Here is a 25459-nt window from a genome sequence, read left to right as displayed (position 1 = left end):
CTGGTCCTGCAGTAGATCTATATAAACGATTGGCGTATATCCCTTGTAAGGCAATCCTGGCCTGTGTATGTAGATAACTGAGTAATGACTGTAAGCGGTGAGTTTCATATAAGCGAGGGGATCCCTAGTTCTGACAAGATCCTAGTGAAGAATGTGCTGAATTCGCGCGATATATCTCGATCGTGATAGATGCTTCTCCGTGGCTTACTCGCACAGATGTGTAGCTCTCTTGGACTCATTCAGGGGGCGTATTGTATAAGAAATGGGTTGAATCTCCTGTATCCCTCGCCATACCCTAACATCTTCGGACATCAGTAATCACAAACGTCACAGTCTTTACCTACCCATCATGACTCCTTCAGTTCACGCGGTCACGCTATTCATTCTCTCAATCTTGAATTTTGGCCATGCCTTTGCAGTCCCAGGTGTTCCCGGCGCGGGTCATTCCGCACGCATTCATGAACGCGCCTTGACGAGCTGGGTTATGAAAGGATACGGGACCGAATCGTCGTGCACTCAGGAGCAAATCGACCAAATCGAGCCTGCAGTGGAGTACGCCAAAATCCTAGCCAAGGCTGCCATGACGGCTTTGGAGGATGTAGGGACGTCAGGGGTGGCGTACCGGCGCTGGTTTGGTGGTGAGTTGCGCCGTAACCCTACCTATGTCCTCATTTCGTCTCATTCCATTCTGAGATCGCCTTTCTACCCCTAAGCTCTCACCATTGCGCGTTGGGATCAAACTAATTCCATACGTAATTTAGACAACAACGCTAATGAAAACACCCTCGCATCCATCAAAGCAAACAACTACGAAGCCGTGATTTCGGGACTGCGAGCACCCGAATCAGGAACAGTAAAGTCTGAAGACGAAGGCGGCCCGGACAAATCCAGACTGGTGTTTTCCTGCCCCGACTCGGAGCATCCCGTGTGCGAGCCGAACCCGTATGCAGGGACTGAGCCGATCGCCGGCATGCTCAATGCCGGCGAGGTTTACGACAACAACGTGCTGCGTCTCTGCCCTCCCTTTTTCCGCCAGGTTAGCCACTCGCAGATGCTTGTCAACTGGCGTGATTGGAAAGAAGGCGACCTGCAAACATCAGCGGGCTTCGCACTGCTTCATGAGATGCAGCATCTTGATGCTATAGTCGGCAAACCCAACCATTGCGCTGATCACGCGTATACAGTTGCAGAGCAAGTTACTCTCTTGGGATGAAGCTGTCTCAAGAACGCAAAATGAAAGAGCCTGAGCCATGCTAACTACCAGACAACGTAGCTGTGAGAAGCTTTCTAGCGTTGAAAGACTGAAGAATGCCAACACCTTTGCATTATTCGCGCTGGACGTGCTTGTGAACCCGCCAAGCCCGACCAAGTGAAAACACGGAAAATAAGGACGTTGTTTCTTCGACTCGAGCGGGTGACGCACATAAGCGGCTTCATCAGGCCGTGCATCATGTCCGCCGCGCCCAGCGCTCCGTTGCCCTTGTCGAAAATGATTGCCTCTAATTACGCCGCCGTGGCAGACGCCCTTGCGAAACGTTGTCAGTCCGTGGCCCAGGGGTAGCAGGAACGAGACTTTGGTGACGATGCGCGACTCCAGAGGTTTCTTGTCAAGGTCTTCGTTTGGTCTTGCGTGGTAAGCGTTGTCTGCCGCCTCGACTTGTGTAGTGGGCTGGTGAACGAAGGCCATGAAGGGGGGGATGGTCGCCGTCTTATTCAATGACGGCGCAGAATCCAAAAGGCGTGCCCTTTGTGGACGTAGACTCAGCTGAAGAGGAGTTTGATGATGAGCTCTTGGCTGGACAGGATTTGTGCGCACCAGGACATGGAGTTGAAATGCGCTAGCTGGTTTCCCCCGTTGTGGTTGTCACAAGAGTCCATCATGGGCCAGATTGGAAGAGCCATTTGTGTTGCTGATACGGCGAGTGAGGTAGATCTCACAATGAGGTCAAGGTTGTGGAAATGGGGGTATTGTTGATGTCGCTCTCTAACTCTATACACCATCTAATACAGACCAAGCCGATCAAGCATCGACATTAACACTTAGTCCCTCAACGTCCTTCCTCGTCGAGATGTAAAACTGACTGTCCTTCCCGACAGCCTCCTCCTCAAGCTGCAACCCTTTCAACGCCAGATCGCGCGTTTGCGCTGCTTCCCCGAGCTTGGCCGCCATGCGCGCAGCGGCGATGTGCATGGTCGCAGCCTCCCGGCCCCGAATGCCCTCCATATCATACGCCTTCACCAACGCCAACATCAACTCAAACTCAGCCCTCGGGTCCTCCGATGCAGCCTCCGCAAACTGCTGCAACTTGGCCGCAATCTCCGCGCGCCTCGCCTCTCCAGCCTCCGACGTCTTGGGATCGCACGCCGAGCAATCACAAAGAAACCCGTACCCGTTCTGGAGGTGGTCCTGCCTCGCCTGCCGCAGCCCGAGGTGCTCATCCAGATAAGAGATGGTGATTTCCTCCTCCGGCTTAATGTCCCGTGTCGCATGGACCGTGAAGGCGTCCAGCTTCTTGTTGAAATTGCCCTGCGCGTTCGGCACGCACGAGTGGTTGAGCCGCGCGACCTGCGGGAAGAGCGCCTGCGTCTCGTCGCCGATGTTGAAGTTGTTGTTGCGGAAGATGTTGAGGATGGTGTGGTTGAGCACCGTCCGCCCGGGGCTGGTCTTGCTCTGCCACAGCGACTCCGCCCAGCTCAGCACGCCGGCCTTGCCGGGGTTGAGCGACAGCGACAGCAGCGACTTTTGGCCGGCCGTCGGGAGCGCGTGCGCCTGCCGGAGGATGTTGGCGCTGGTCTCGGAGGGGAGGAGGGTGAGCAGGGCCCGGTCTGCGAGGACCCGCTGGCCGCGGGGGATGGGCGTTGCGGCGAAGACGCCGAGGCCTTTGCCGGCGGCCTGCCGGACGGTGAACATTGGGGAATCGGGGCGGTCTTTTTTTGCGACGGCTGCGGGAGAGAAGGGGGCGGCGGCGGAAGGGGAGGAAATATTTTTGTCGTCTGCCTTCCTGCCGGAAACGGAAAGGTCAAAGGGGGCGGACGGCAGCTGGCTGAAAAAGGCAAGGGGGCACCCGACTCGCCGCCTCCGGGGCGAAATTAGCGTCTCGGGACGGAATGCAAGGGTCCTCGCCTTATCGTGTGTTGTTTCGTGTTCCGACGGCTCAATTATTTGCGCGATAAGGAACTTTGCCTTTTGGTCTTCAGACTCAATCAACTGTGTTGTGAGGAGCTTCTGCAACTCGTCAGTTCCACATTTCAATACAGAAAATTGGAACTCTTCGCTCTGAACATTGCTCAACTCAATTGGCAACGATCGTCATCCACTCTTCAACTTAAATGCAACTTGAGCTGCGAGCCCCTGCCAATATTCTACTTTTTCTGATCCGCCCTGTGCACTGTAGTGCTGATCATTCGCTCCCTCTACTGAAGTTTTCACACAGGGCGCCCAGCAATCGGACAGGTTCTTTCTTATCCGGGAACACCACACTGACAGCCATAGTCTACACGCCCAGAAACAGGGCTATAAGCAATTTCGGGATCTGCATTTGGGTGCAGCGGCCGAGGTCCTGTTATCCATCATTTGATCATCTTCTCGAAGGCGGCTACAAGTTCCTGCCACGTTGTCAGCGTTGCCGTCATTCGACACTAGCATCATGAACTCACATCAAAATTACAATCGCTCATTCTTTCAAAGACGGCTTCGTTCTTCCACAATTGCATGCTGCTGATGCGCGGCGTCTTGATGCCAAAGGCCACGCACGCCATGAATCGGGGATCATCCTTCGCCGTGCTGTTGGCCAAGGCCTGCTTGGTAGCGGAGGGCGTCTTGCTCGACTTCGCCTTCCGCGCTTCATCGCTGCAGAGGGCTTTGCAGACGCTTGCAATGCTCTTCATGAGATCCTTGTCGAGCGGCTTCGGCTTGAACTCGGGCAAGACCACCTGCTTGTGCGTCTCGCACCAGGTGCAGTGCCCGCACTCCTCGACCGACGCGTGAGTGGTATCGGCAAAGTAGGCCGCCAGGGCGCGCGTGATGCACTTTGTGCCTGTCAACAGGTTGACGAGGTCCTGGACCCGCTGCAGATCTTGCTTTTCCTTCTTGGTGATTTCCTGGTCGATGTTATCAATCATTGCGTCGATCTCCGGCTGGCTCTTGGGCAGCGCCTTCTTGAGTCGGAAAACGTTCTGGACGCCAGACTTTTGGAGCTTGACGACTCCAGATTCGGCCCAATGGTCCAACCTTCTTGTGATGTCGCCTCGGTTTAGGTGCTTGCCATCCGCAACATCATCGATCTCGATGAATGTCCATATTTTCGCCGTTCGAGATCCCCGGCGTATCGCTTTTGCTGCTGGTGTATCGTCGTCGTTGTACTCTTGTCGCTGAATCACCTGATACTTGTATTCGGAGTATTGCGGTGTTCCTGCTCGAAGTAGGCCGAACTTCAGCTCCAAGTAGGCGTAAATGATGGACAGTTGCGTCTCCTGCTAGCCATTAGTGACTGTTGTCTACTCGATTGGATGACTGCCCAAACCTTGATATCAACTCGTTTGGACTGCATGGTGATCCCCACGGAAAATGTCTCGCCAGGAGAAAGCCGACAGTGCTCTTCATCGCAAATCTCCTCGAATAACGCGCGGAGAGCCAGTCTCGAAGGGCGTTCTCCATGCACGAGCACGTTCCTTAGGAAGAAGTCTTTGTCTGACAGATACAGCATGCATGTACTTGGTTTACCGTCTCGGCCGGCTCTTCCAATCTGTTGGCTGTACGCTTCGATGCTGCTGGGAAGGTCAAAGTGGATGATAGTCCGGACGTTCTCCTTGTCGATTCCCATGCCGAAGGCAATCGTGCCAACAATCTGCGGGGAAACTGAGTTAGAAAATTGATCTGGGACATGCTTCCTTCAATTCCATAACTCACAATCATGTCGGTACTGCGTAGAAATTTGTCTTGGATGTCGGATCGCACGTCCTTGTCCAGCCCTGCGTGATACGGCTTGGCCTTGAAGCCTTTGGCAACCAGCGACTTGGAAAGGCTTTCTGTGCCCTTGAGTACCCATGTGATCAGCTCAGTCCTTTTCGCGAATTCGGCAAACATACTGCGTGTGTTGTAACATAGATGATGGACGGCCCCGGGTGTTTCTTTAAAAAGCTGGTACAGATCTTCACCTGGTCATCCTTCTCGTTGATAGCTTGAACACGAAGATTGAGGCTAGACGTGTCAGATTTGGTTCTCTGCGATAAAAACTAGACGGGCACTAACTTTGAACGATACATGCTTGTGACGAAGAGGCCTTCTGGGAGGATGTTGAACGTGTCACGGATATCCTTCGCGACAGCCGCCGTGGCGGTCGCAGTAAGGCAGACGACCCGTTCGACATTGGCTTCCTTGGCGAACCGAGCAACTGCAGCCTTTGGTTAGAAATGGGTGCCCAGGTTGCAGATCTGGGCGGAACTCACTTTTGAGGTAGTCTGGTCGGAAAGAATGTCCCCACTGCAGGTACTCTTTAGCGCGAGCGGTAGAAAGATGAACACAGGATTGATGACCGTACCTCTGAAATACAATGAGCCTCATCAATGGCGAGTAGCCGTATGCCGCCGCGGATGGCTTGGAGAGAGGCAAGGAAGCCCTCGTTGTTCAGACGCTCCGGCGCACAATACAACAGGTCGAGCTTGCCGCACGAGAGCTTTTGGTGAATGTCGACGAAGGTTTCACGAGTCTGGGTCGAGTCAAGAACTGCAGCACTGATACCTCTTCGTCGGAGGGCATCAGCCTGGTCCTTCATCAATGCAATCAACGGAGAGATAACCACAGTAACTCCACTCTCCTCGGGGCTTCTGGAATTGATCTGACGGTCAAGCTCTTTGATAGCGACAGCTGGGACCTGGTGATCGTCAGCAACCATGAACATATGCTACTGGCCGTGCAGGAGCGTACCTGGTAGCACAAGCTCTTGCCTCCTCCAGTGGGAAAGACCACCACAGCACTTTCGCCACCAATAATTCGACTAATCGCTGCTTCTTGCTCTAGACGAAAAGCGTTCAAACCGAATCTCTCCTTCAGTACTTTCTGGGCAAGCTCTGATGTCTGTGATCCAGATCGGTGCTTCTTGGAGGCAGGCTCTTCGATGGCATCATCTCCATCGTCTGGAGCCCGCTTAGCGTTGCGAGGGACGCCGTCGGCAACGGCGAGGAGGTCTGCCTCATCTGCAGAATCAAACTCGAAGTCGTCGTCCATTCCTGCGTAGACCTAGATCGCTGAGATACAATCGAGGTACGAAGCGATCCAGGTAGGGTCGTGTCAGAACGTCCAGTTGGCGTCGGTGGGTTCGAGAACGGTCGTTGGTGTGCCAATTCGGGAAGGAGGGACCGGAGGGATTGGCCGCAATGACGCGCTGAAGCTGCAGGCGCGGACGTGGAACGCGTAAAGTTGGCTTAGTCATCCCCGCCGTTCATGACATGCCCCATACTCTCCCCAAGCACGGGCACTCACACAGGCACTCACTCATTGGGGAGGGGAACTCATCGATCTCATGATAAGAAGAAGGTGCTCGCTTACCTTGAGCATCAACTATTCAAACACTTGTATACTATGACTGAAGTTTGGTAATCCTCGAATCTTTGAGGATTTGAATGAAGAACAACGTTCATACCAAAGCCTGCGTAACATCCGGACCCCGGGCCCCGGGCGCCTCGGTCCTTGGCCAAGTCAGGTTCCATAGTATTATGCGATGACGGAGTCGAGTTTTGAGGCAGATAACTTGGATAATGTGAAAAAGATGCATGTGACTGAGTTTCTAGGGCATTAAGAGGAAGATGCTCCTTCACTCACGAAACTCTTGACTTCTGGACGCAATGGTTCAATGACGGATCGTCTTCGCAGAGGTAAATTGACGGTTAATTATCCTCGGTCTGTTTCGCCAACAATTGCCGAAATCATGGCAATCGCGGCTCTCAAGATCAAGATATCGAAATGTTGCTGCCTGGCGGACTTATGGACGTGTCGCGCCGAATGACCCGCAGTGCCCGAGAAACATAAGAGATGAGGCACCCCAAGCTATCATGCGCCGTGCTAGGTAAGTATCTTCAAAAAATCATTCCATACGTCTCTCGAGCGTTGTTGAAGGTTTGAGACTACTCCTCTCGCTGTTCAACTTCTCAAGTAAGAAATTTTGGGACGCAGGAACAATATCTTGCTGATAATCCCATGCAGAGCCATCTCGGCCGAGTGGTCAACCAACAGTCGGCCTGCTTGCTCTTCATTAGGATTATCTCTGCTGTTCATCAGCTCGGCCTATCACAACCTTGACCACCTCGAGGATAGCGGTTGCAACAAAGGCTCATGCTCACATTGGCTAGTTCGGACTAGACCCTGGTAGTCCCGCAGTGGCTCCTGACAGGGGTTGTGAGAGAAAGCGCACCAGCCCGTCCTGGCTTTTCTTCTTCTCCGCTTCGAAGCTCTGGCTCCCAATGTCTCTCACCACTCTGCAGCTAGGTTGTGTCTCCTTTGCCCCCTCAGGAGGTGTCAGACGCGCAGGCGGCTTACTCTGACGAACAATCTCTCGGCAAAACCTAAACATTGGAGGCTGACTTGTGGGTTTCTGCTGCCTCCACACACCGGGGCGGCCACAAGCGATGGCTCGGAAAGGCAGCCGGAAAACCAGAACGGGATGCATCACCTGCAAGTGAGTGTGCCTGGGCGGCCGCCGTCTGGTATCACAACGAAATGCCTTCTTCGTGACGATGCGAGATACTCATAAGGGGCTCCGGTCTAACGGTCGCTAGAATTCGCAAAGTCAAGTGCGACGAGACGAAGCCGGCATGCAACCGCTGTATGGCCACCGGCCGCCACTGCGACGGCTACTTGCCCACCGGCAGCATGTCAGCAAGACACACAAACTCGGCTCTCCGCTTGCATCGCCCAGAAGGATTTCCAGGGATAAGGACCGCTGGAGAGAGCCGAGCTTTGCAGTACTTCTGTCAAGAAGCTGGCCCGCAACTGTCAGGCGCGGTAGACCCCCTTTTCATGTCGAAACTTGTCATGCAATTTACTAGCTACGAGCCTGCTGCTCGGCACGCCGTCCTAGCCATCAGCACTCTCACCGAGCAACTACACGGCGGCACTTGTGGACCACTGGTCCGAATCCAGGATCAAGAGTTCGCACTTCATCATTATAATGCCGCGATCAACGACATTATGAAGCTGAGGTCACTAGAAACACATCCAGTGGTACTGCTCGTGTGCATCCTCTTTATCTGCATCGATGTCTTGCAGGAGAATCGCAAGATGGTCATTCAGCACTGCAAGCACGGGTTTGCCCTTCTCAAGCACACCACATTCGAATACGCCTGGACAAAGCAGTATCTTTTGCCTTTATTCCGAAGAGTTGCTGCCACCTCATTCATATGGGCAGATGACTCTTCAGATTTCCCGGACCTAGATGGCCTAGAGCACCCTATGCCTGATGGATTCTTCAACTTCGCCGATGCCCAGGCCATGATCGATGATGTCTTCAGCCGGACGCTTCGACTCGTGAGACGAGGTGATCCGTATCGCATTCATCCAGAAACGAATGGGGCACCGCCCCAAGAATTGTTAATCGAGCAAAGCCAAATTAGACGATTGCTAGAACAGTGGGAGCTGCTAATGGAAGATTTCGAGGCTCGTCCGCTGTCCCCGCCTGGGAGAGAGTCCCCGACGACAGAGAACTTGACCAAGACCCTCCGATTCATCCTCCGCTGTCGCTTCGAATCCTGCAAGATATGGCTGAACATGGCATTAGAACCAGAGGTCTACGACCACGACAAGCACATGGATACCTTCGTCGAGATGTTGGAAGATCTTGGGGTCACAGACCCTGAATTTCTCGATGGGTTCCGACGGTCACCAAGTTTTATGTGCGATGCCGGCTATGTGCCCATGATCGTACTGACATCTGCAAAATGTGCCCATTTGGAGTCAAGACTGTCGGCTTTGAAGTTGGTACCGGTCCCAGGACTGCCAAGGGAGCTTCTGTGCCTTCCAGCACACGCATGGGGCTGCCCGGAAGTCAAGGACCTGCCTCAAGTAATTCAAACCTCAACGGAGGATACTGGTACACCACCTAATGATGTAATGGAAATGAGTACATAAGATGTATGAACGGAAAGTATTTCTCAAGCAATGATGAGCCGCGGGTGATTTGCGTTTTACTGCAGTATGCAATGTCTGCCTCACGGCGCCTGCAGATGGACCTGGTCTGCGCATGCATTTATTCCAAATCAAGACGAGGATCCGCCTCCTGCCTCAAACGGTAATCGTAATAATGAACCACCAATTGGATTAGGCTTTGATTGCGCATGGCAGGTAAAACATCTAAAAACAGCATCGTATTTGCTGTGGGGAGACTGATCGACCACTGCTCAGCACCAAGACAATGTGTCTCTATTCGAAGTCGAAGGCAGTTATTCCGATCGTCAAATTGATCCCGTGACAATAAAGCCACTCACTCAGCTTTTCTTGTAAGATAGACCTGACCCTGGAAAATAATTGACACCAATCAACTTGAACGCCTACAGAGCTGAAGCAGCCACGCAAGCCCCCTGCAGGTCGGTTCGGCAGACAAGGGTCGATACCGAAAGACAACGCGAGGCACGGCTCCTCAATCCGAACCGAAAGTCTTCAGTGATATCTTGAATTGAAATGTTTTGGATCTTTTATATAACCAGACTAGACGGACATCGAATTCCATCTCCGGAGGCCAGTATCGGAACCCCACTGCCGGTAGCGGCGCGACTGATACCCACCGTCCACCCGAGATCGCGAAAAACCGAGGGCGCCCAAAGCAGAAAACAGGACATCTAATCGGACATCACTGATAATTCTCAAAAGTTTCTTCTTGGAAACTCTGGCCCGAAAGACAACTTTCACTCGCATAGAGCTCGTCATGTGTTCACGACATCCAAATTTGAGCCGCGCCAAGACGGCATCGCATACAACGACAACAATCAATTCCTGGCCATCTTGAGATCACGTCTGACCCCTGTCCGGAATTCACATCCCGCAAACCTTTCGTGCCAACTCCCCGGGCCCCGAGAAGCGGCCCCGAGAAACCGGTCAAGATGATCAGCGGGGATGCTGTAATCCAGTACGACCGTCCCAATGAGACTTAAAGGATAACATCAACGGAATATTCACCTCATTTCGCATGGCTGTCTGGACGGCTCAAAACACCGGTCGGTTCGGTGGGGGCCGAGGTTCGGGATATTAGCTTTCGGCCCCGAATAGGACCCACTTCGGTTCGGCACGGGCTGCTGCACAAGCATATTAACACAGACATACATACCGACCCGACAAACGCCTGGCTACCCTATCCATTCTCAAAAAAGATATCAACGGTAGCTCTGGCAATTACATGGGATCGAATCCACTAAGAAGAGACCAATCACATTGGCATTCGCAACCCTTCAGAGTGCAATTGTCTCTGAGCCAATCACCCACATACGATGGCTTGTCCCTTCAGCGATTCGCGTCAACTCTTCTTTGACTTAGCCTCCTCTAGAAACAGTGAAGGGTTCCAATTCAGCGAAAAACTCGGCAGCTACGTTGTTTCTCGCTACGATGATATCGTCTCAGTCCTCGACAGGCCCGAACTTTTCAGCTCTCGGCCGACGGTGCCAGAGTTCCCGCCAATGGTCCGGGATCTGTTTGCCAACAAAGTACCAGACAAGGGCACATTGTTAGCACACGATAACCCTGATCACGATCGGCTGAGAAATAGCGTCGCATCCTTCTTTGTGCCACGTAGACTGGAACGATTCGAGCCGATGCTCCGCGCCGCTGCCCATGACCAGATCGACAGATTCGTTGATTCGGGCTCAGTCGAGATCAAGAGTCAATTTGCACTCCCTGTACCATTAAGATGTATCGTGGTAGTCGCAGGATTGGACCCAGCCAGATGGGAGTGGATCGGACGTTGTCTTGCACTGTTCGGCGGCATCACTAAGTCTGAAGAGGAACTCAGCATTCAGAAAAGAGTTCAAGATGTCTTGGATTTGCACGCATACATAGCCGGTGTCATTGAGGATAGACGGAATGATCGAAAAGACGATCTAATCAGTCATATTTGGAACGGAAGAGATGCTGGAGTAGTGGAATTGACCGACTTCGAGCACCTTAGCATGATTCCAGGCCTTCTTCTTGCCGGCCATGAGACTACGACCAATGTTCTATCCATGGGGATGGCACACCTGCTCCATCAAGGCTTATGGGAGCGAATTTCAGAAAGCGACGCGACAAGATCAGCCGCCATTGAGGAACTTCTTCGCTATGAGTCGGCCATAACAGGGATGCCACGGCTAGTCACAACGGAAACGAAATTCGGGGCTATGACCCTACAACCAGGAGATAAGCTTTTTGTGGCATACAACTCTGGCAGTCGCGACAGAACCAAGTTCGAGAATCCGGATGAAATCAACATCGATAGACGTTACAAGACGCAGCATCTCGGCTTTGGGCGTGGCGTCCACGCTTGCTTAGGAGCCCCCTTTGCACGTCTCCTCCTGAGGACGGAACTCAAGGTCCTCAGAGAGCGACTTCCTCAGCTTAAACTAGAGACACCGTACGAAGAGATCAAATACAGCGAAGTCCATGAAGGGCGTGGCCCAGAAGCCGTTCGGATCTCTTGGGACCCTCCAACTCACCATGACATTGGCAGTCATGTTCAGAGCAATTCGGCAACAAAGATGGCAGCCAGGCCATACGACCAGAAGATGGCCGTCAGCGAAATATGTCAGGTCGCAAAAGACGTGATGCAGATAACACTGCGACCCATCGCTGGTTCTGGGACACCGCGTTGGGCGCCTGGAGCCCACATTGACGTCAAAGCAGGCCCATTTGGCTTTCGACAATACTCCATCTGCTCAAGCCCAGATGACCGAGATAGTCTGGCATTTGCTGTGTTGAAGACAAACGATACCGGAGCTTCTCACTTCATACATAACAGTGTGAAACAAAATCTTGAACTTACTGTTCGCGGACCAAGGAACAACTTTTCCTTCGAGCCAGGCTCTCGAAGAACTGTATTCGTTGCCGGAGGCATTGGAATCACCCCTATCAAGCCAATGGCAGCGGAAGCAAAAGCCAGAGGGGAAGACTACACAATCATCTATCTCGGCCGTAAGCGCGATTCAATGGCGTTTGTGGAAGCAATGCCTGGAAAGCATGCGAATCGCTGCATCACGTGGGTAACTGAAGAACATCGTGGACAACGATTCGATGTTAGCAGGTACATTCGATCGCTGGATACGGAAGGCCTTCGGATTTACTGTTGCGGCCCTGAGGCTCTTCTTCAAGACGTTGAAAAGAGCCTGAACGATGCACCACCGGATGTTTTGCGACTGGAACGATTTGCGGTGTCTTCGGACTCTGGCACAGAAAACACAGCGTTTGATGTTGTCCTCGGCCGGAGCGGCAAGGTCCTGCGAGTTCCTGAGGATAAGTCAATCCTAGATGTCATCAATGATGCAGGAGCTGGAGTAATGTCCACCTGTAACAAGGGCTTGTGCGGAACTTGTGAGGTTAGGGTCTTAGATGGGCTGCCCGAACACAGGGACGCAGTCCTCACACCTGCTGAAAGAGCTGAAGGAACCGCAATCATGACTTGCGTGTCAAGATGTCGTGGAAGCAAACTTGTACTGGATCTCTGGTGAAGTAGCTGATCACATCAGGATAGGACGTCCTCTCATTTCATATAATCCGAATGTATTCAGGAAGAAAACGGAGACATACTGTGCGGTAAAAATAATAGTGTGTTCCAAACCTATGTATTAATGCCACGCCCGGACGCAGGGACTTTTCCCTTTTTCCATTCCATGCCAAATAGGCTTCTACGGAACCGATCAAGGTTCCAGAACATCGACTATAGACAAGACATCACTGTCTGTTAATCAAAGTTCAGATGTGTCACCAATACTCCAAATGTATTCGCCGAGGGGTATTGAGGCAACTCTGCGGGCGTGCTAAGTACACAGAACCACGCCTGATTCAAGGCGCTCCAACGTGACCCTTTCTACTCTCCCTCTCAGACATGTAAGCACGCCACTTGGGGTTGATAATGTACACAGGAATTCCAAGAAGGAAGATCACACCAAAGATCCCGGCAAGGACACCGAATGCAGTCTGATACCCGAACCTCTCGACCATTGGCGTCAACCCATAGGTCACGCCGAATGACACCACATTCTTCGTACCGACAACTACGACCAACGCAGGCCCGGGATGTTTGGGAGCTGCTTCGGAAGCAAATGTCGTGGAAATGATGATAATCGCTGTGAATGAGTACTGAAAGATGGTCCAGCCCATGTAAGGTCCCCACCAGGTCGTCCCTCCAGGAGCAGTGTAACCATACAGCAACAGCATACCGACGCCAACAATGGCAGGTGGTACCATTGTGACCAAGTGGTGCTCCGGAATGTGCACACCTCGGTTACAGCGGGCAAGCCACATCACGAATGGGTTGCCAATGAATGTGCAGAAAAGCATACCGAGCACAGCGCCAATAACGCCACCGACATTGATCAGGCCGATGTCAGCCGCTTGCCAGTGGTAGTTGTCCATCAACACAGTATTGTAAGTGAGACTCATGCCCACACCGCAACCCAAGGCGATGGAGGATGTGAGAACGGCGTAGATGATTCCAGGGGAGGACATTGATTCGGCCATGTGCTTCCAGCTCAGCAACATAACCTGAAGAGGCTGTGGATGGGGCGTAGACCAAGGCCTGATTCTCTGAGCATAGGTCTTACGCTCAATGGCACCAGCAGCGTTCCCAGCTCCCGGAGCTGTGAGTCCAGAGCGACTCATCTCTTCGAGATACGCTTGCGCTTCCGAGTCAGGGATGACGCGGGTGACACCAAACTCATCGGTAATAACAAGTTGACCGTCTAGAGACTCGGGCGGGCGGGTAAACTGGGTTTCGAAAGCAAATAAGAACGCAATCACCAGACCAACAGCCACAGTGATGACGAAAACCCAGTAATACCATCGCCAGCCCAGGTCGTGGTTGATGTATGATGACGCAAGGTTAATCGTTGATGAGATTGCATTCTGCGCCATCCAGTATAGACCGAATATCCGAGACCGTTCGTGGAGAAAGGTGACTTCGGTGAGCATGAGCGGGAGGAGTGATTCCGAGGCACCAGTAGCCAGGCCCTGGACGATGCGTGAGGCGAGATGTCCGTTGTAGCTATTCTGCAGAGCAGCTGCAATGGTGGCAATCAGAAGGATGACCATGAAGCCAAGGAAGACGGGGCGTCTGCCGTAGGCTAGCGAAAGGGGAAGAATGATGTAGTTTCCTGTGATTTGATGTCAGATCTATGACTGTCCCTTGCATAATGGTTCTGGACCTTTTGGAGGAATAATCGAGACAACTTACCAAGGCCTATGCACAGAGTTGGGATCGTAATAAGAAGAACAATCTCGTCTGATGAGTATCCTTGAGGGGTGTACATCTGGAAGAAGACACTCAGGATGGCACCGAGTCCGCTTGCAATCGACAGGCCCATACTGGAGAACCAACAACAGCAGAACACCAGACCGTACTTCTCCCATTTTCTGAAATTCAAAGGATCGTTCGGGTCCGAAGAGGGCACAGGAATCCGTCGAACTTCGCCATCCTTGTTTACAAGCAGGGCATTGCCATCGACGTGGGTATGGTTATCTTTGGGATCCGGGTTGAGGTCTTCGAGATGCTCGACGCGACTATCGATTTTGGCATCTTCTGGAATCGAAGCTGACGTGGCCATGCTGACGTTCCGGTAGTTATTGGTTTCTGGGATGATCGATCGAGTATTTTTGAGTCGTCAATTGGGCTAATTTCCAACTAAGAAATCTCAAATGTTGGCCTGCAACTCCTTACGACTGCGATTAACCGTCGCAACTGCAGGATACTGGTTGTCGCACACTCTTCGCTCGCTGTGAGGGAAAAAAAGCATATGATCGTTATTCAACATATTGAACAAAGCGGATCCAGTCTCTTTTCAATTTGATGAGCCGCTGCCACTTGATGGAGCGTTCGTCGGAAAATGGAGGTGAACACGGGCAACCCCCGTTCCCCGGTGGGGTTGAGTGAAGATCTACCCCGGACTTGGCACTAAACATTTCGGCTCGGTTGGTGAAGCACGATGCTATTCGGCTCGGAATCTGCTCAAACAATCAGGCCTAGTGCTAAGTGTATTACTCTAGAACCGAAGATGCGGCTCTTCCAAAGACTTCAAATTGAACGGCCAGCTATCTGTTCGATTATCGCAGAAACCTTGCAATGCAGTTCTCACGCCTCCTGATTTTGGAGCGTTCTCGCCGGACTTTTGCTGCAACTTGTTAGACAGTGGCGTCCCCTCAGAATTTGCCGTGTATGGCTGAAGCGACTCCAGTCTACCACGCGCGGAATCGAGTCAGAAGACTCGTAAGAAAATGAATCTACAAAATTTGCAAAATTAGGCTGCGAGCCGGGAAAAGCAAAGTTCAAGCCGAAGCATGCAAGTCGCGTCGTACAGGCACAGTAAGGCTTTCAATGTGGAACGCTCCATAGCTAGCAGAGTCGGTGAACACGCAAGCAGGGTGAGACAAGGCGTCTCGATATGCTATGAAAATTCTTTCGCTCGATCACAGAGCCGCATCGTATACATGCCACTGGTCTCCAACCCTGTAGCCAGTAGGAAAAGGGTCCTCGGGATCCAACACAACCTGCTTGTAGCTTGTAATCCAAGCTCTTCCCTTGACAGTTGGAATGATAGCATCTCGATCGCCAACCCTGACGGTTTCCTTAATGCGGCACTCAAAAGCCGTGTCAATGACACTAGTATGCTTGAAGTCCTCACCGACGGCAAGCTGCCCCTTAGCATGAAGCAATGCCATGCGGGCGCAGGTGCCTGTTCCGCAAGGACTTCGATCCAGTCGGCCAGGCGAGACAACGACAGTGTTCTTGGCAACCTTCCCACCGACGCCGTCTTGCAGAGGCTCGGTGAATGAAAGCACCGACACTCCAGCGATTTCCGGGTTCTCAGGGTGACGGGGAGTATAAATAGAACGAATGGTCTGCTTGATCCTTTCGCCAAGCTCAACAAGCTTTGCTGCCTGCTTGGGCTCGATACTAAGGCCAATTGACGCGGCGTCAACGATGGCATACCACATGCCGCCCCACACGATGTCCGCGGAAACAGTCCCGATTCCGGGGACTTCAACGCGCAGGTCGAGCTTGTCGACGAACGCGGGAACATTGTCAAACGCCACATTCTTGCATTTGCCGTCTCGGCACTCCGCGGTGACACCGACCAGCCCTGCCGCCGTGTCGAGGGAGAATTTGGTCAGCGGCTCCTGCATGGGGATCATCCCTGTTTCCAATAGAACGGTCGCGGTGCAGATTGTGTTTGAACCGGACATTGGCGCATACTCCTCACTCTCCATAATTAAGAATCCCGCAGCGGCTTCTGGGTTGCATGGCGGCAGGATCAAGTTCGTATTTTTCGGTGACCGTCCCCGGGGCTCGTTCAGAAGCAGTTGTCGAAGGTCGTCCTTATGCGTCAAAAAGTGTTGAAGTTTGTGCCACATGGTTGGCGCTGGCACGTCCAAAACTCCGCCAGTAATGACGTCGCCAACCTCTCCCTCAGCGTGACATCCGACCACTGTGATGGTGCGTGTAGATCGCATGGCTGTGACTGTTCAGGCTGTCGATAACCTGGCTGTGGTTGGTTGCAGAATACGAAATGACGCTCTACTACAGTTGAATAGAGGAACTCTGAAGCCACGATGAATTGTCTATGTACCTTTTAAGAAGGTTTTAAGCAACTCCAGTAACCGGCGTTTATACCGGGAAATCGGACCCCACTCCGACTCTTTTGAACCCCCGACGGATGGTGTCGCCGAAGCCTGCCCGTTATCTCGGAATCCACCTAATTACCCCGCATCAAATGAGTGATAACCGTGTAAACCTACCATATCCAATTGTGCTTGGGAATCATCTACAAGTAAAGCGAAAGAGCTTATGAATAGGAGGACGCGTCACGAGTAACTAAACACAATGACACATGGCAGAGTAGCTAGCTAGCCTGGCGACAGTAACCCACGCTGGAGGCCGAACACATCAAAGCTTTTGTCAAGGTCAGGAGAGTGAACATTAGACGGTCGCAGTTGATTCCATTGCATGTCTTGCTAATAATTTGGAGTCGCTTCCGTAAATCAAACCCGCCAACCCACGAGAGAAGTTAGAGACGTGATCCAGCAGATCACATTTTACATTTATTAAGTGGCAGCCTAATTTTGCATCAGCCTGAGACCGGCGATTAGGGGCACGTCGACGAGAAAACTCGCATTTCGAACCAACCAAATGGCGTGTTTTGACGTCGTAGGGCTGAGAGATCACATTAAGACGGCGCTAGTAAACGAAATGATGCATCTCGAACCATCAGAGATGTTGAGGCGTACACCTAATCAGGCGGAATCGGTTGTTCTGATCGGATGACTTTCTGTAGCTAGGGCAGTTCAGCTCCATGCCGAGGCCTTTTGGCCTGTCTCTCGCAAGCATCGCCTTGCCGATCTTTTCTGGGCGCCGCTGGCGTGTCCTTGTCTTCTCCTCAAGCTGTGGCTGCGCTGTGGGTGTACAGGGATGCGGGGGCTCTAGAAGGACATGGCTTCCAGCGGGAACCACCCGTCATCCCTTCCACGTGCATACTTTTTGAGATAGCCGTCACAAATTGACGTTGGATTACGGCGTGGGAGCGATAAACCGTTGTCCCGGAGCCACTGATATGCATCCGGAATGCGTCGGATGTAGACCCAATTGCGGTGCTCATGTCATCTTTAGGGGTCGGCAATGCCTTCAGGGAGATGATGCAGGCAGCCGAGACGTGGCATACTTCCAGTCTACCAGGCTAATTACCATCCACGGGCGCCCGCGGAGCACCATGCATTGCGGCGTATTGGTGAGAGAGAATTGCAGTGAAAACCTGTTTTTGTGAAGTCGAATGCACTTCTGCCTGTGCCTCATCGCTTGGAGGATTTCTGCAGTCGAATCGTCTTCAGCTGTATCTGGTCTTTGCTCGATCGTATCCAATAGCAGCCCTGAGATACCAGTTTGTGGCTTTGCATTTGTATGTGAGTGGAATTGGCACAAAAAACCACGATGCCAGGATACCATCCTCCGGGAAGTATGAGTTCTCCGACAAACAAGGCCAATCAACCCTGTCCCCTCGCAGCGGGCCGATGTCAAGGCTTTGCCAGGGCAGTGAAGTCATCGGCTGAGCATACTGGGGCCATCTCCGTCGGCCTTTCTGATTTGATGTTCCTCGAGACAATGGCCCCCAACATGATGCCGTCCCCGCCGTGGCTGCATTTCCTAGGGCTGATTGGAGATGGATCGGCGGTTACCCATCCTGCACCTGCACGGGGCGGAGTACAGAAGGTCACCCAAGCAAGACATACAGTTTGTTCTAGCCCGATTAGGGGAAAATAAGTACACAGGGACTTGGAGGCTGACATCTTTGCGGCCAACAAGGCATCCAGCAGTCGTGGAGTAAAGGCTGTATAAGAATCCCCAAGCCGAAGCGGACCTGATCCCGAGCCCTCCATACTCAATACCGCCCTTCCTTGTTCCGTTTACTTCGTCTTGCTCGATCTGGAAACGTCTGTCCGCCACCTATCACCCACATCGGAGGTTACTTGCAGCTTTACGGCCCAACCCGCGCACCGGCTCGCGCCAACGAAGCTCTGATCAGCTCGACGTTTACCCAAACACTAGTAATGACATCTCCAATAACCATGTCAAGCTCGCCTGACTCTTCATCGTCACCGGAGGCCCCAGAGCGACGCCGTTGCTGGGAATGCCTTCGTCGACGATTAGTCTGTGATGCAACACGGCCTGTGTGCAACAAGTGCCGGGTTGCGGGCATCGTGTGTCCAGGGTACGATGACAAGAAACCGCTGACTTGGCTCGCTCCTGGCAAGGTAACTTGTCGTACACGGCGCAAGAAGAGTACCGCCGTCAGCATCAAACCAACAACCAAACCGAAGACCCCGAGGCCGGCCAAGCAGCCCAAACACAAGCATTTTGAAGTCGGAACGGATATTTTCAATGGTATCGAATGTATTTTCCATGCTCCGTTAAGAACGGATGTTTGTGACGTGTATGATGCTGTACAGTACTGTGAGTCTCCAACGGCGGTCCCCTAAGAGTCGAATTGACAATGCAATCAAATTGGATTGATCTCTCAAGACGAAACTAATATGAAACTTAGACAACGCCGTTTTCTACCCTCACACTGCGGCTGGTCACAGGGATGGCATAGCGAACGTCTTCGTAGACGCGATACCCATCAACATTGTCCGTTTCCTACCAAAGGCCATTGCGCACAATATGGTTTCCATCGTCTTCCAACATAAGATGTGTGTACAAACACAGTGGAAACCCGACTGTCCCTCCCTCAAACATGCACAAGCCCGTTTGCACCACCATCGAGGGCTTGCAATTCGTGCTCTAAACGAAGATATCGCCAATGAAAAGACTCAGAGCAGCGATGTTGTACTGACAGGTGTTATTCTCCTGCTCCAGTCAGAAGTACGTTACATTTGGCTATGTGTTTCTCCGCCACTTATGTTAAGTGATTTGCCCTACAGATTCAGTCGTGCCTTTCGCCAAACTGGAGATACCATGTCAACGGCCTCCTGGCAATGCTTGCTTGCCGTGGGGGTGCCATAGGGTGGATGAGAGAGGTTCCAATGCTCAAGGGAATCCTTCTATCTTTTCTGATGTATGTGGTTGATCAAACCACAGTATTCTGCCATTGGAAAGCATGAGCTCACGAGTCTTATAGAACTGCCACTTTCGCAAACACTACCAGCCCGTCCCACGATCACGTCAGAATAGCGTCGCACGAAGGGCTACTTATGCTTACCGATGAGCTGTATCCACTCGGTCTACATCCCAATATGCCCTGCCCGATGGCCCTGTTCGAGGAAATCATTCGCATTAACCACGTTCGGGATGGTGTCTCCAACGGCTTCATGAGCAAGGATACTGCGAGGTCTATCGCAGATAACATCGTGAAGAATATCGAAGCCTTTGACGCCCGAACGTGGGATGGATTCTATGCGCAGCATGAACACAATGAGCTGATTGGGCTCATGTTTCAATCTGCAGTGGCAGTCTTCTGCCTGTCAGCCCTGAAGAGTATCTTAGTCTTGCAGTCGTCAAGTCGCTTGAGAGCTCATAGCGACCGTCTATACTCCTTTTTGGAAGAAGGGAAGAAGCATCCAGTGCTTCAGAAGTCGGTCCAGTGGCCATTGATTGTGGCTGGAGTCGAGGCTGGAGCCCGAGTGGATAAGCGAGGATTGGTTGGTGAACTTTTCCTGGAGCAGAGCAAAGATGTTGGTACACCGTTACCAATGCATGCGAAGGGGGTGATACGAAATTTTTGGGATGGCGATCTTACAACCTGGGACGCTTGTTTCGACAAACCATACGCTTTTGTGTCATAGAGACCAATTGCATGCATTATTGGCAGCTGCAAGTTTAGTCTAGCCCTGAAGAGTTTGAATATCCACCAGGTAAAAGTTCAATCTACGACAGAATTTGTCAATGAATTATTCTCGCTGTGGTGTGTACAAGATATAGACCTGGAGGTCACTCTGGAGTGTTTTCTGTCGCAAACATGTTTGGTTGGTTGCTTTGGCAAACTTCAACATCAAAGACCAGAAGATTATTAATCAAGAGGCGAGATCAAAGCGGAAGATGGATAGATCCTTGATTTCTTGTGGCGTGCGTTTCTTACCCGCAAGACTTAAAAGCCATGAGCTTACGAACTGTCAAGCTTAATTGCCAGGAAGCCAACAAAACGATTGTTTATATTCCAAGAGATGCACGCACTAAAATAACAAATCGTCTAGCTACAAAAGACTTGTGGAGTTGAACTTGAAAAGCGTCCGGTGCCATGAAGACTAGATCAATTCTATTTGTTTCTTACTCCGATTCGAAGCCAATCTGGGGCAGCAACTGGTTCCACGACACCATCACATCTGTGACGTTTTTGAACGGTGTAACGTCGACATCGCATACGGTGTCACGGTCCGGAAGTTCTCCCTGATCGAAGTACTTCTGCATGGCCTTTGCAGTGCAAACTGACGGCTGAGCTCTCCAACCATGCTGTTCAAAACACATCAGCGATTCTCTCCTGTGACTAAAGTAAGATCATGAGTCAACGGGGATGAAAACTTACCCCATAGCCGTTGGATTTCAACAGAACGCTACCATCAAAGCTTGCAGTAACATTTTCTGCCGACAGGTGTGAGGTTGACCCATCTAAAGAGTGGGTGAAGACGAGTATTGGGTTCTTAGTTTTGATATTGTTGAAGCCCCCCTCGTACCTTTCCTTGGGCTTGATTTTCCACTGAGCACACTTCATTTGGCTTTTGATGAGGACAAGTCCAGTCGTACGGCTGGCATTCGTGATCTCGTCGATTCCTGTTTGGAAGACTTGCAAGTCATCGGTGCGAAATCCAGCGTCGGCGCATTGGATGCCGGTTGCGGAGTCATCCCCGCCACCACCAGCATCCTCGCCGGTGCCATCAGTCTCACCACCAGAAAGCTGGAAGTATCCAAGCGCGATGCCGGTTTCGTTTCTTGTAAACAAATCATTGAGCCAAACTGTGAGCAAAGGCCAGGTCGTCGGGTCGTTGAGCTGTGGCCGAACTGCCGTGGCTATCCTTGTCCTGTCGATGACATATGAACCCGCGAGGATGGGGCGCAGCCTTGCCTCTTCCATGACCGAAAAGAATTCATCACGGAGGCTTTCCACTGTCTGATTGCCACCAGAAAATGGGCAGGTATCTCCAGAATTGAGACAGGTCTGAAATATGGCGTCGAGACTGGGATCGGCATCCATGGCCCATTCAGAATTCCTGATAAAAGTGTATCAGTATCGTATCGTAATCTTAGAATCGAGAAAATGACATACAGGCCGTAGTACCATTCGTGTGGGTTCACGACTCCATCAAGGACAACTTTGTCCATTCGTTCAGGGAACATAGCAGCCACGGTTGCGCCCAGAATTGTCCCGTAAGAAGTTCCTATTGCCGTAATGTTAGCTCCGACGACAGTCTTTGCGACATCAAGTCTTGTGAATGGAAGTATCCTACCCCAATATCTCAGCATTCCGTCATCATCAAGAGCGTCCACGATTTGCATCGCATCTCTAGCGGTATACGCTGTTGAAATGCGGCTCCCAATTTCGCTAGTTGCGGGATCAAGAGCACACGTGTTTGCCTCGAGCCCGGCATACGCCCAATGCATTCCAATCATCGCTGGGTCTGAGTTATTTCCCATGGGACCGGGCGCCACATTGATAAGGAGCCTTGTAGCACTATCCGGATAACACGAAAATGTCGTGGTATTTCCGACGCCTCTAATATGCGCCTTTAGTCACAGGTACTTGAAATGGGTTGCCAACAAGAATAATAAGAGACATAGGTGCGGACGTTTCTTACCTTGGGTCCCAGGCAATGAGATCATGATTTCCTCCAGTGGTCCTTGGAAATCGTCAATAATCACATCAACAAATTGGCTCTCGATTCCTTACGCTTGGAGAAGATAGCTCCGCGAAGCTAGGCGTTCTCGTGCGGTAACTCCAGGTCCACCAAAATTGAACAGGATGCTCCCCTTCGAGGGCCCCTTGATGGCAGGGACTTTGAGCAATTCGAGCTGAAAGGTTTCGCTTGAATTGGAACTGGAGTAGTCCAATGGGACAGTCAAATTTCCGCATTGAACGGGGGCTTTGCTATTCTGGCTCGGCAGCCAGTCTGGACAAGATCCCCATTCGACTGATCCGCTTCGGGCGTGATTCAATGCAGAGGCCGAGGCAGGAGCTGCTGCGGCCAAAAGCATAGTGAAAAGGGCGTTTTCCGGAAACATTGTAAGGTTGATGGGCGGTTAATGAAGATGAAGTGTCAGGTTGTAGTGCGGTGTCGAGTTCACCAAAAAAACTGGGTGCGTATGATTGTCACATATATATCTACTTGATACTGTTTTCTCCCGTTTCTTACTTGGGCTGAACAAGACTGCATGTCGTCACAGCTGAACAGGTCTGCCTAGCCGCGAGATGTATATGAGCCAAAAACAGAAATCACTTGGGGAGTCGTGGCTGATCATAGGCATGAAAATGGAAGGCAGCTTGGGAGACTGATTGGCGGATGCATCGGCGCCTGCTCCACAATCTTCATTTTTTAGCGAATGTGTACACCTTATTTCCTCTTTGGGGAAATATGAGCCACTTGGCTAGCGGCATGTCATCTCTGGAATGACCAAATGCCAAGCTACTAACGGACCATGTCAAATGAAGTTGCAGATTCCAGGAGGCAGTGTTCTGTGATAGAGGATGAATTCTTTTTCCCTTCTAACTTTTCTTTCGCAGTTTGCCGCCTGGAGGCGCACATAATCGTGCCGTATGAGAGACTTCGGTTGGCACCTCGCAGAACCGCGCTTATTACGCTGATGTGAGCACGATGCAGGCACAGAGAGAATAGTGATTTTAACTTGTACCAAGGCAGAGTCGCTCCGGAGCACCAGAAGCTGTTCTGCTTATAGTCTCAATGGCGTACCATGTCTTGCGCGCGTTATGGTAGTTCCATTTCACAGTGTTATCGGCCCAGTCGTTTGCGGGGCTCGGCCCGTAGCCAAATAGGGTCGGGGCCGAGTGGGGCCGCCACGGCACCGGACAAGACTGAATCCAATGACCAAGAAATAGTTTAGTAGTGACCCTTACCTCCGGGAATTCATATCAGAATATTACCACATCTCTAAAATGGGACTACAACTCTGTACTTCATGCATTGGTTTTCTTCCGTCTTCTTCCTCCGCAATAGTCTCTCCTTCACATGCAATACAACTACCGAAGGCTGTTCGCTTAATCGGTTCTTGCTACGTCGACTACGTATATCTGGTCGATCTCGCCTTTTGCGATACCGAGCCTACACTGAATCGCGTACGTTTGAAGATATTAAAGCAGGTCCTGAAGGCCTCGGGTATTCCCTTGCCAGGGCGCTCATAGATATCCCGCCCACGACCAACCACTGAACGGATAAGTTGCTACGCATTAATCTTTATTCACAAGGCAACACGATGTGCCTAGTACAAAGGTTTACTAGTAGCGACTAGCTTCCGAAATTCAAAGTGATACGACACACGGACATCATTCGCATTTGGCGTGAACTTTATCCGATCTAAGCGCTTTATTGATTGGCGGGAACTCTGATCGCCATGTGCCGTGTCTCTTCGCGCTAATCACGGCAAGCCTAGATCGACTTCCGATCTTTGTTGCCTGAGGGATACCCATGCTTCCGTGGTTTCCGCGGAGGGGTCGAGAAGCAATTGACGGACCTCAAAACCGCAGCCTCATCACTGGGCAGCAAAAATCTGCGTCGTTACCTTCCAGAAGCTGACCTAGAGGTTCAACTAGTGCTCATCTTGACAGTCTCGTTTCCATTTGAATAATTCGGGGCCATCGGGGCGATAGTGATCTCGATAATGCTCGTTACCGGCCTTGAACCGGGGGTGTCTTCCCTGGCATCCCCCGATTTACTTCAGCTTTTCCCTGAGTGCGCGGTAAGGTTACGTTTTGCTTACATTGTCTGCCCACTGGCGGCTGGTAGTAGACTATGCAACCAGGACCTAAGTCTTTCCATTCAACCTAATGCTAAGTTTACTAGGGTCGCTGCATATCCAATGCCATGGCTTCATCGCCAGTGTCAGGGTCTTCAATTTCATTCCTTTGCGCTGATTCGCAGTTTTACAGTGCTGCTGGATGCGCATTTCAAAACTGCACTGTAATCAATGGCTTGAGTGAGTGCCTAGTCCAAGAAATCGTATCATTTCAATTTGACGCCGAATGGCTGTAACTGTCTAAATCCATCAACTAGAATACTAACGCAAATGTGTTAGAAACGCAAAGAATCCTCTCTGGTATTTGTGGTTTACCAGTTCGCGATAAGGGTACCTCTGCTACTGCGAGCGCTGTGGCTGGCGCGCTTGTCGCCATCGTCAGCGTGGGCATCCGCGAATATTCGCAGCTCTCCCGGTTCGATTATAGCATAGGGCTTGATGACTACGCTCTGATATTTACCATGGTTTGTTGTTTCTGACAGTGCCATCAAGCTCATATTGCTAACTGCCACGTTTTGTGGTAGGCAATGTCTGTGCCTATGAGCATCCTAGTCGTCATTAGTAAGTATTCTTGTTTTCGGTTTTGCCGCTCTCAACTAATAGGCCTTCCTAGCTGTTCAGTCAGGACTCGGGAAAGATATATACACACTTACGCCGGATCAGATCAATGAGTTTTTCAAAGTTGGTAAAGGCCTTTCGCAAGCCCTCTCAACTGCTAATTTGCGGTAGCTCTTCTACATAAGTGAACACTTCTACGCGTTCACAGTCCTGTTTGCCAAAACAAACTT

The 25459-nt window shown here is 51.5% G+C and overlaps 7 protein-coding genes across 7 annotated transcripts; 2 read left to right on the top strand and 5 right to left on the bottom strand.

Annotated features, from left to right (window-relative positions):
• Positions 1-761: 761 nt before the first annotated feature.
• COL26b_005828 (uncharacterized protein) lies at positions 762-1213 on the top strand (the record flags this gene model as incomplete). Its single annotated transcript, XM_053178663.1, has 1 exon — positions 762-1213. A coding segment is annotated over one exon (452 nt), but the record flags the coding sequence as incomplete, so codon positions are not given.
• Positions 1214-2020: 807 nt separating this feature from the next.
• COL26b_005827 (uncharacterized protein) lies at positions 2021-2911 on the bottom strand (the record flags this gene model as incomplete). The annotated part of the gene is made up of 1 exon (XM_053178662.1): positions 2021-2911. The coding sequence occupies one exon, from the start codon at positions 2909-2911 to the stop codon at positions 2021-2023; it is 891 nt and encodes a 296-aa protein (XP_053037482.1).
• A 659-nt stretch (positions 2912-3570) lies between these two features.
• COL26b_005826 (uncharacterized protein) lies at positions 3571-5086 on the bottom strand (the record flags this gene model as incomplete). Its single annotated transcript, XM_053178661.1, has 4 exons — positions 3571-3606; positions 3658-4473; positions 4524-4847; positions 4910-5086. The coding sequence occupies 4 exons, from the start codon at positions 5084-5086 to the stop codon at positions 3571-3573; spliced, it is 1353 nt and encodes a 450-aa protein (XP_053037481.1).
• Positions 5087-13012: 7926 nt separating this feature from the next.
• COL26b_005825 (uncharacterized protein) lies at positions 13013-14772 on the bottom strand (the record flags this gene model as incomplete). Its single annotated transcript, XM_053178660.1, has 2 exons — positions 13013-14322; positions 14403-14772. 2 exons carry the CDS (start codon positions 14770-14772, stop codon positions 13013-13015), a joined length of 1680 nt encoding a protein of 559 aa, XP_053037480.1.
• An 859-nt stretch (positions 14773-15631) lies between these two features.
• Positions 15632-16432, bottom strand: COL26b_005824 (uncharacterized protein; the record flags this gene model as incomplete). Its single annotated transcript, XM_053178659.1, has 1 exon — positions 15632-16432. One exon carries the CDS (start codon positions 16430-16432, stop codon positions 15632-15634), a length of 801 nt encoding a protein of 266 aa, XP_053037479.1.
• A 3528-nt stretch (positions 16433-19960) lies between these two features.
• On the top strand, positions 19961-20232 carry COL26b_005823 (uncharacterized protein; the record flags this gene model as incomplete). Its single annotated transcript, XM_053178658.1, has 2 exons — positions 19961-20094; positions 20160-20232. 2 exons carry the CDS (start codon positions 19961-19963, stop codon positions 20230-20232), a joined length of 207 nt encoding a protein of 68 aa, XP_053037478.1.
• A 746-nt stretch (positions 20233-20978) lies between these two features.
• Positions 20979-21780, bottom strand: COL26b_005822 (uncharacterized protein; the record flags this gene model as incomplete). Its single annotated transcript, XM_053178657.1, has 2 exons — positions 20979-21161; positions 21235-21780. The coding sequence occupies 2 exons, from the start codon at positions 21778-21780 to the stop codon at positions 20979-20981; spliced, it is 729 nt and encodes a 242-aa protein (XP_053037477.1).
• Between the last annotated feature and the right edge of the window lie 3679 nt (positions 21781-25459).

This window comes from Colletotrichum chrysophilum (genome assembly GCF_026319265.1).
Source record: "Colletotrichum chrysophilum strain AFK26 chromosome Unknown scaffold_40, whole genome shotgun sequence".
Lineage (NCBI taxonomy): Eukaryota > Fungi > Ascomycota > Sordariomycetes > Glomerellales > Glomerellaceae > Colletotrichum > Colletotrichum chrysophilum.
This window is presented reverse-complemented; position numbering and strand designations above follow the sequence as displayed.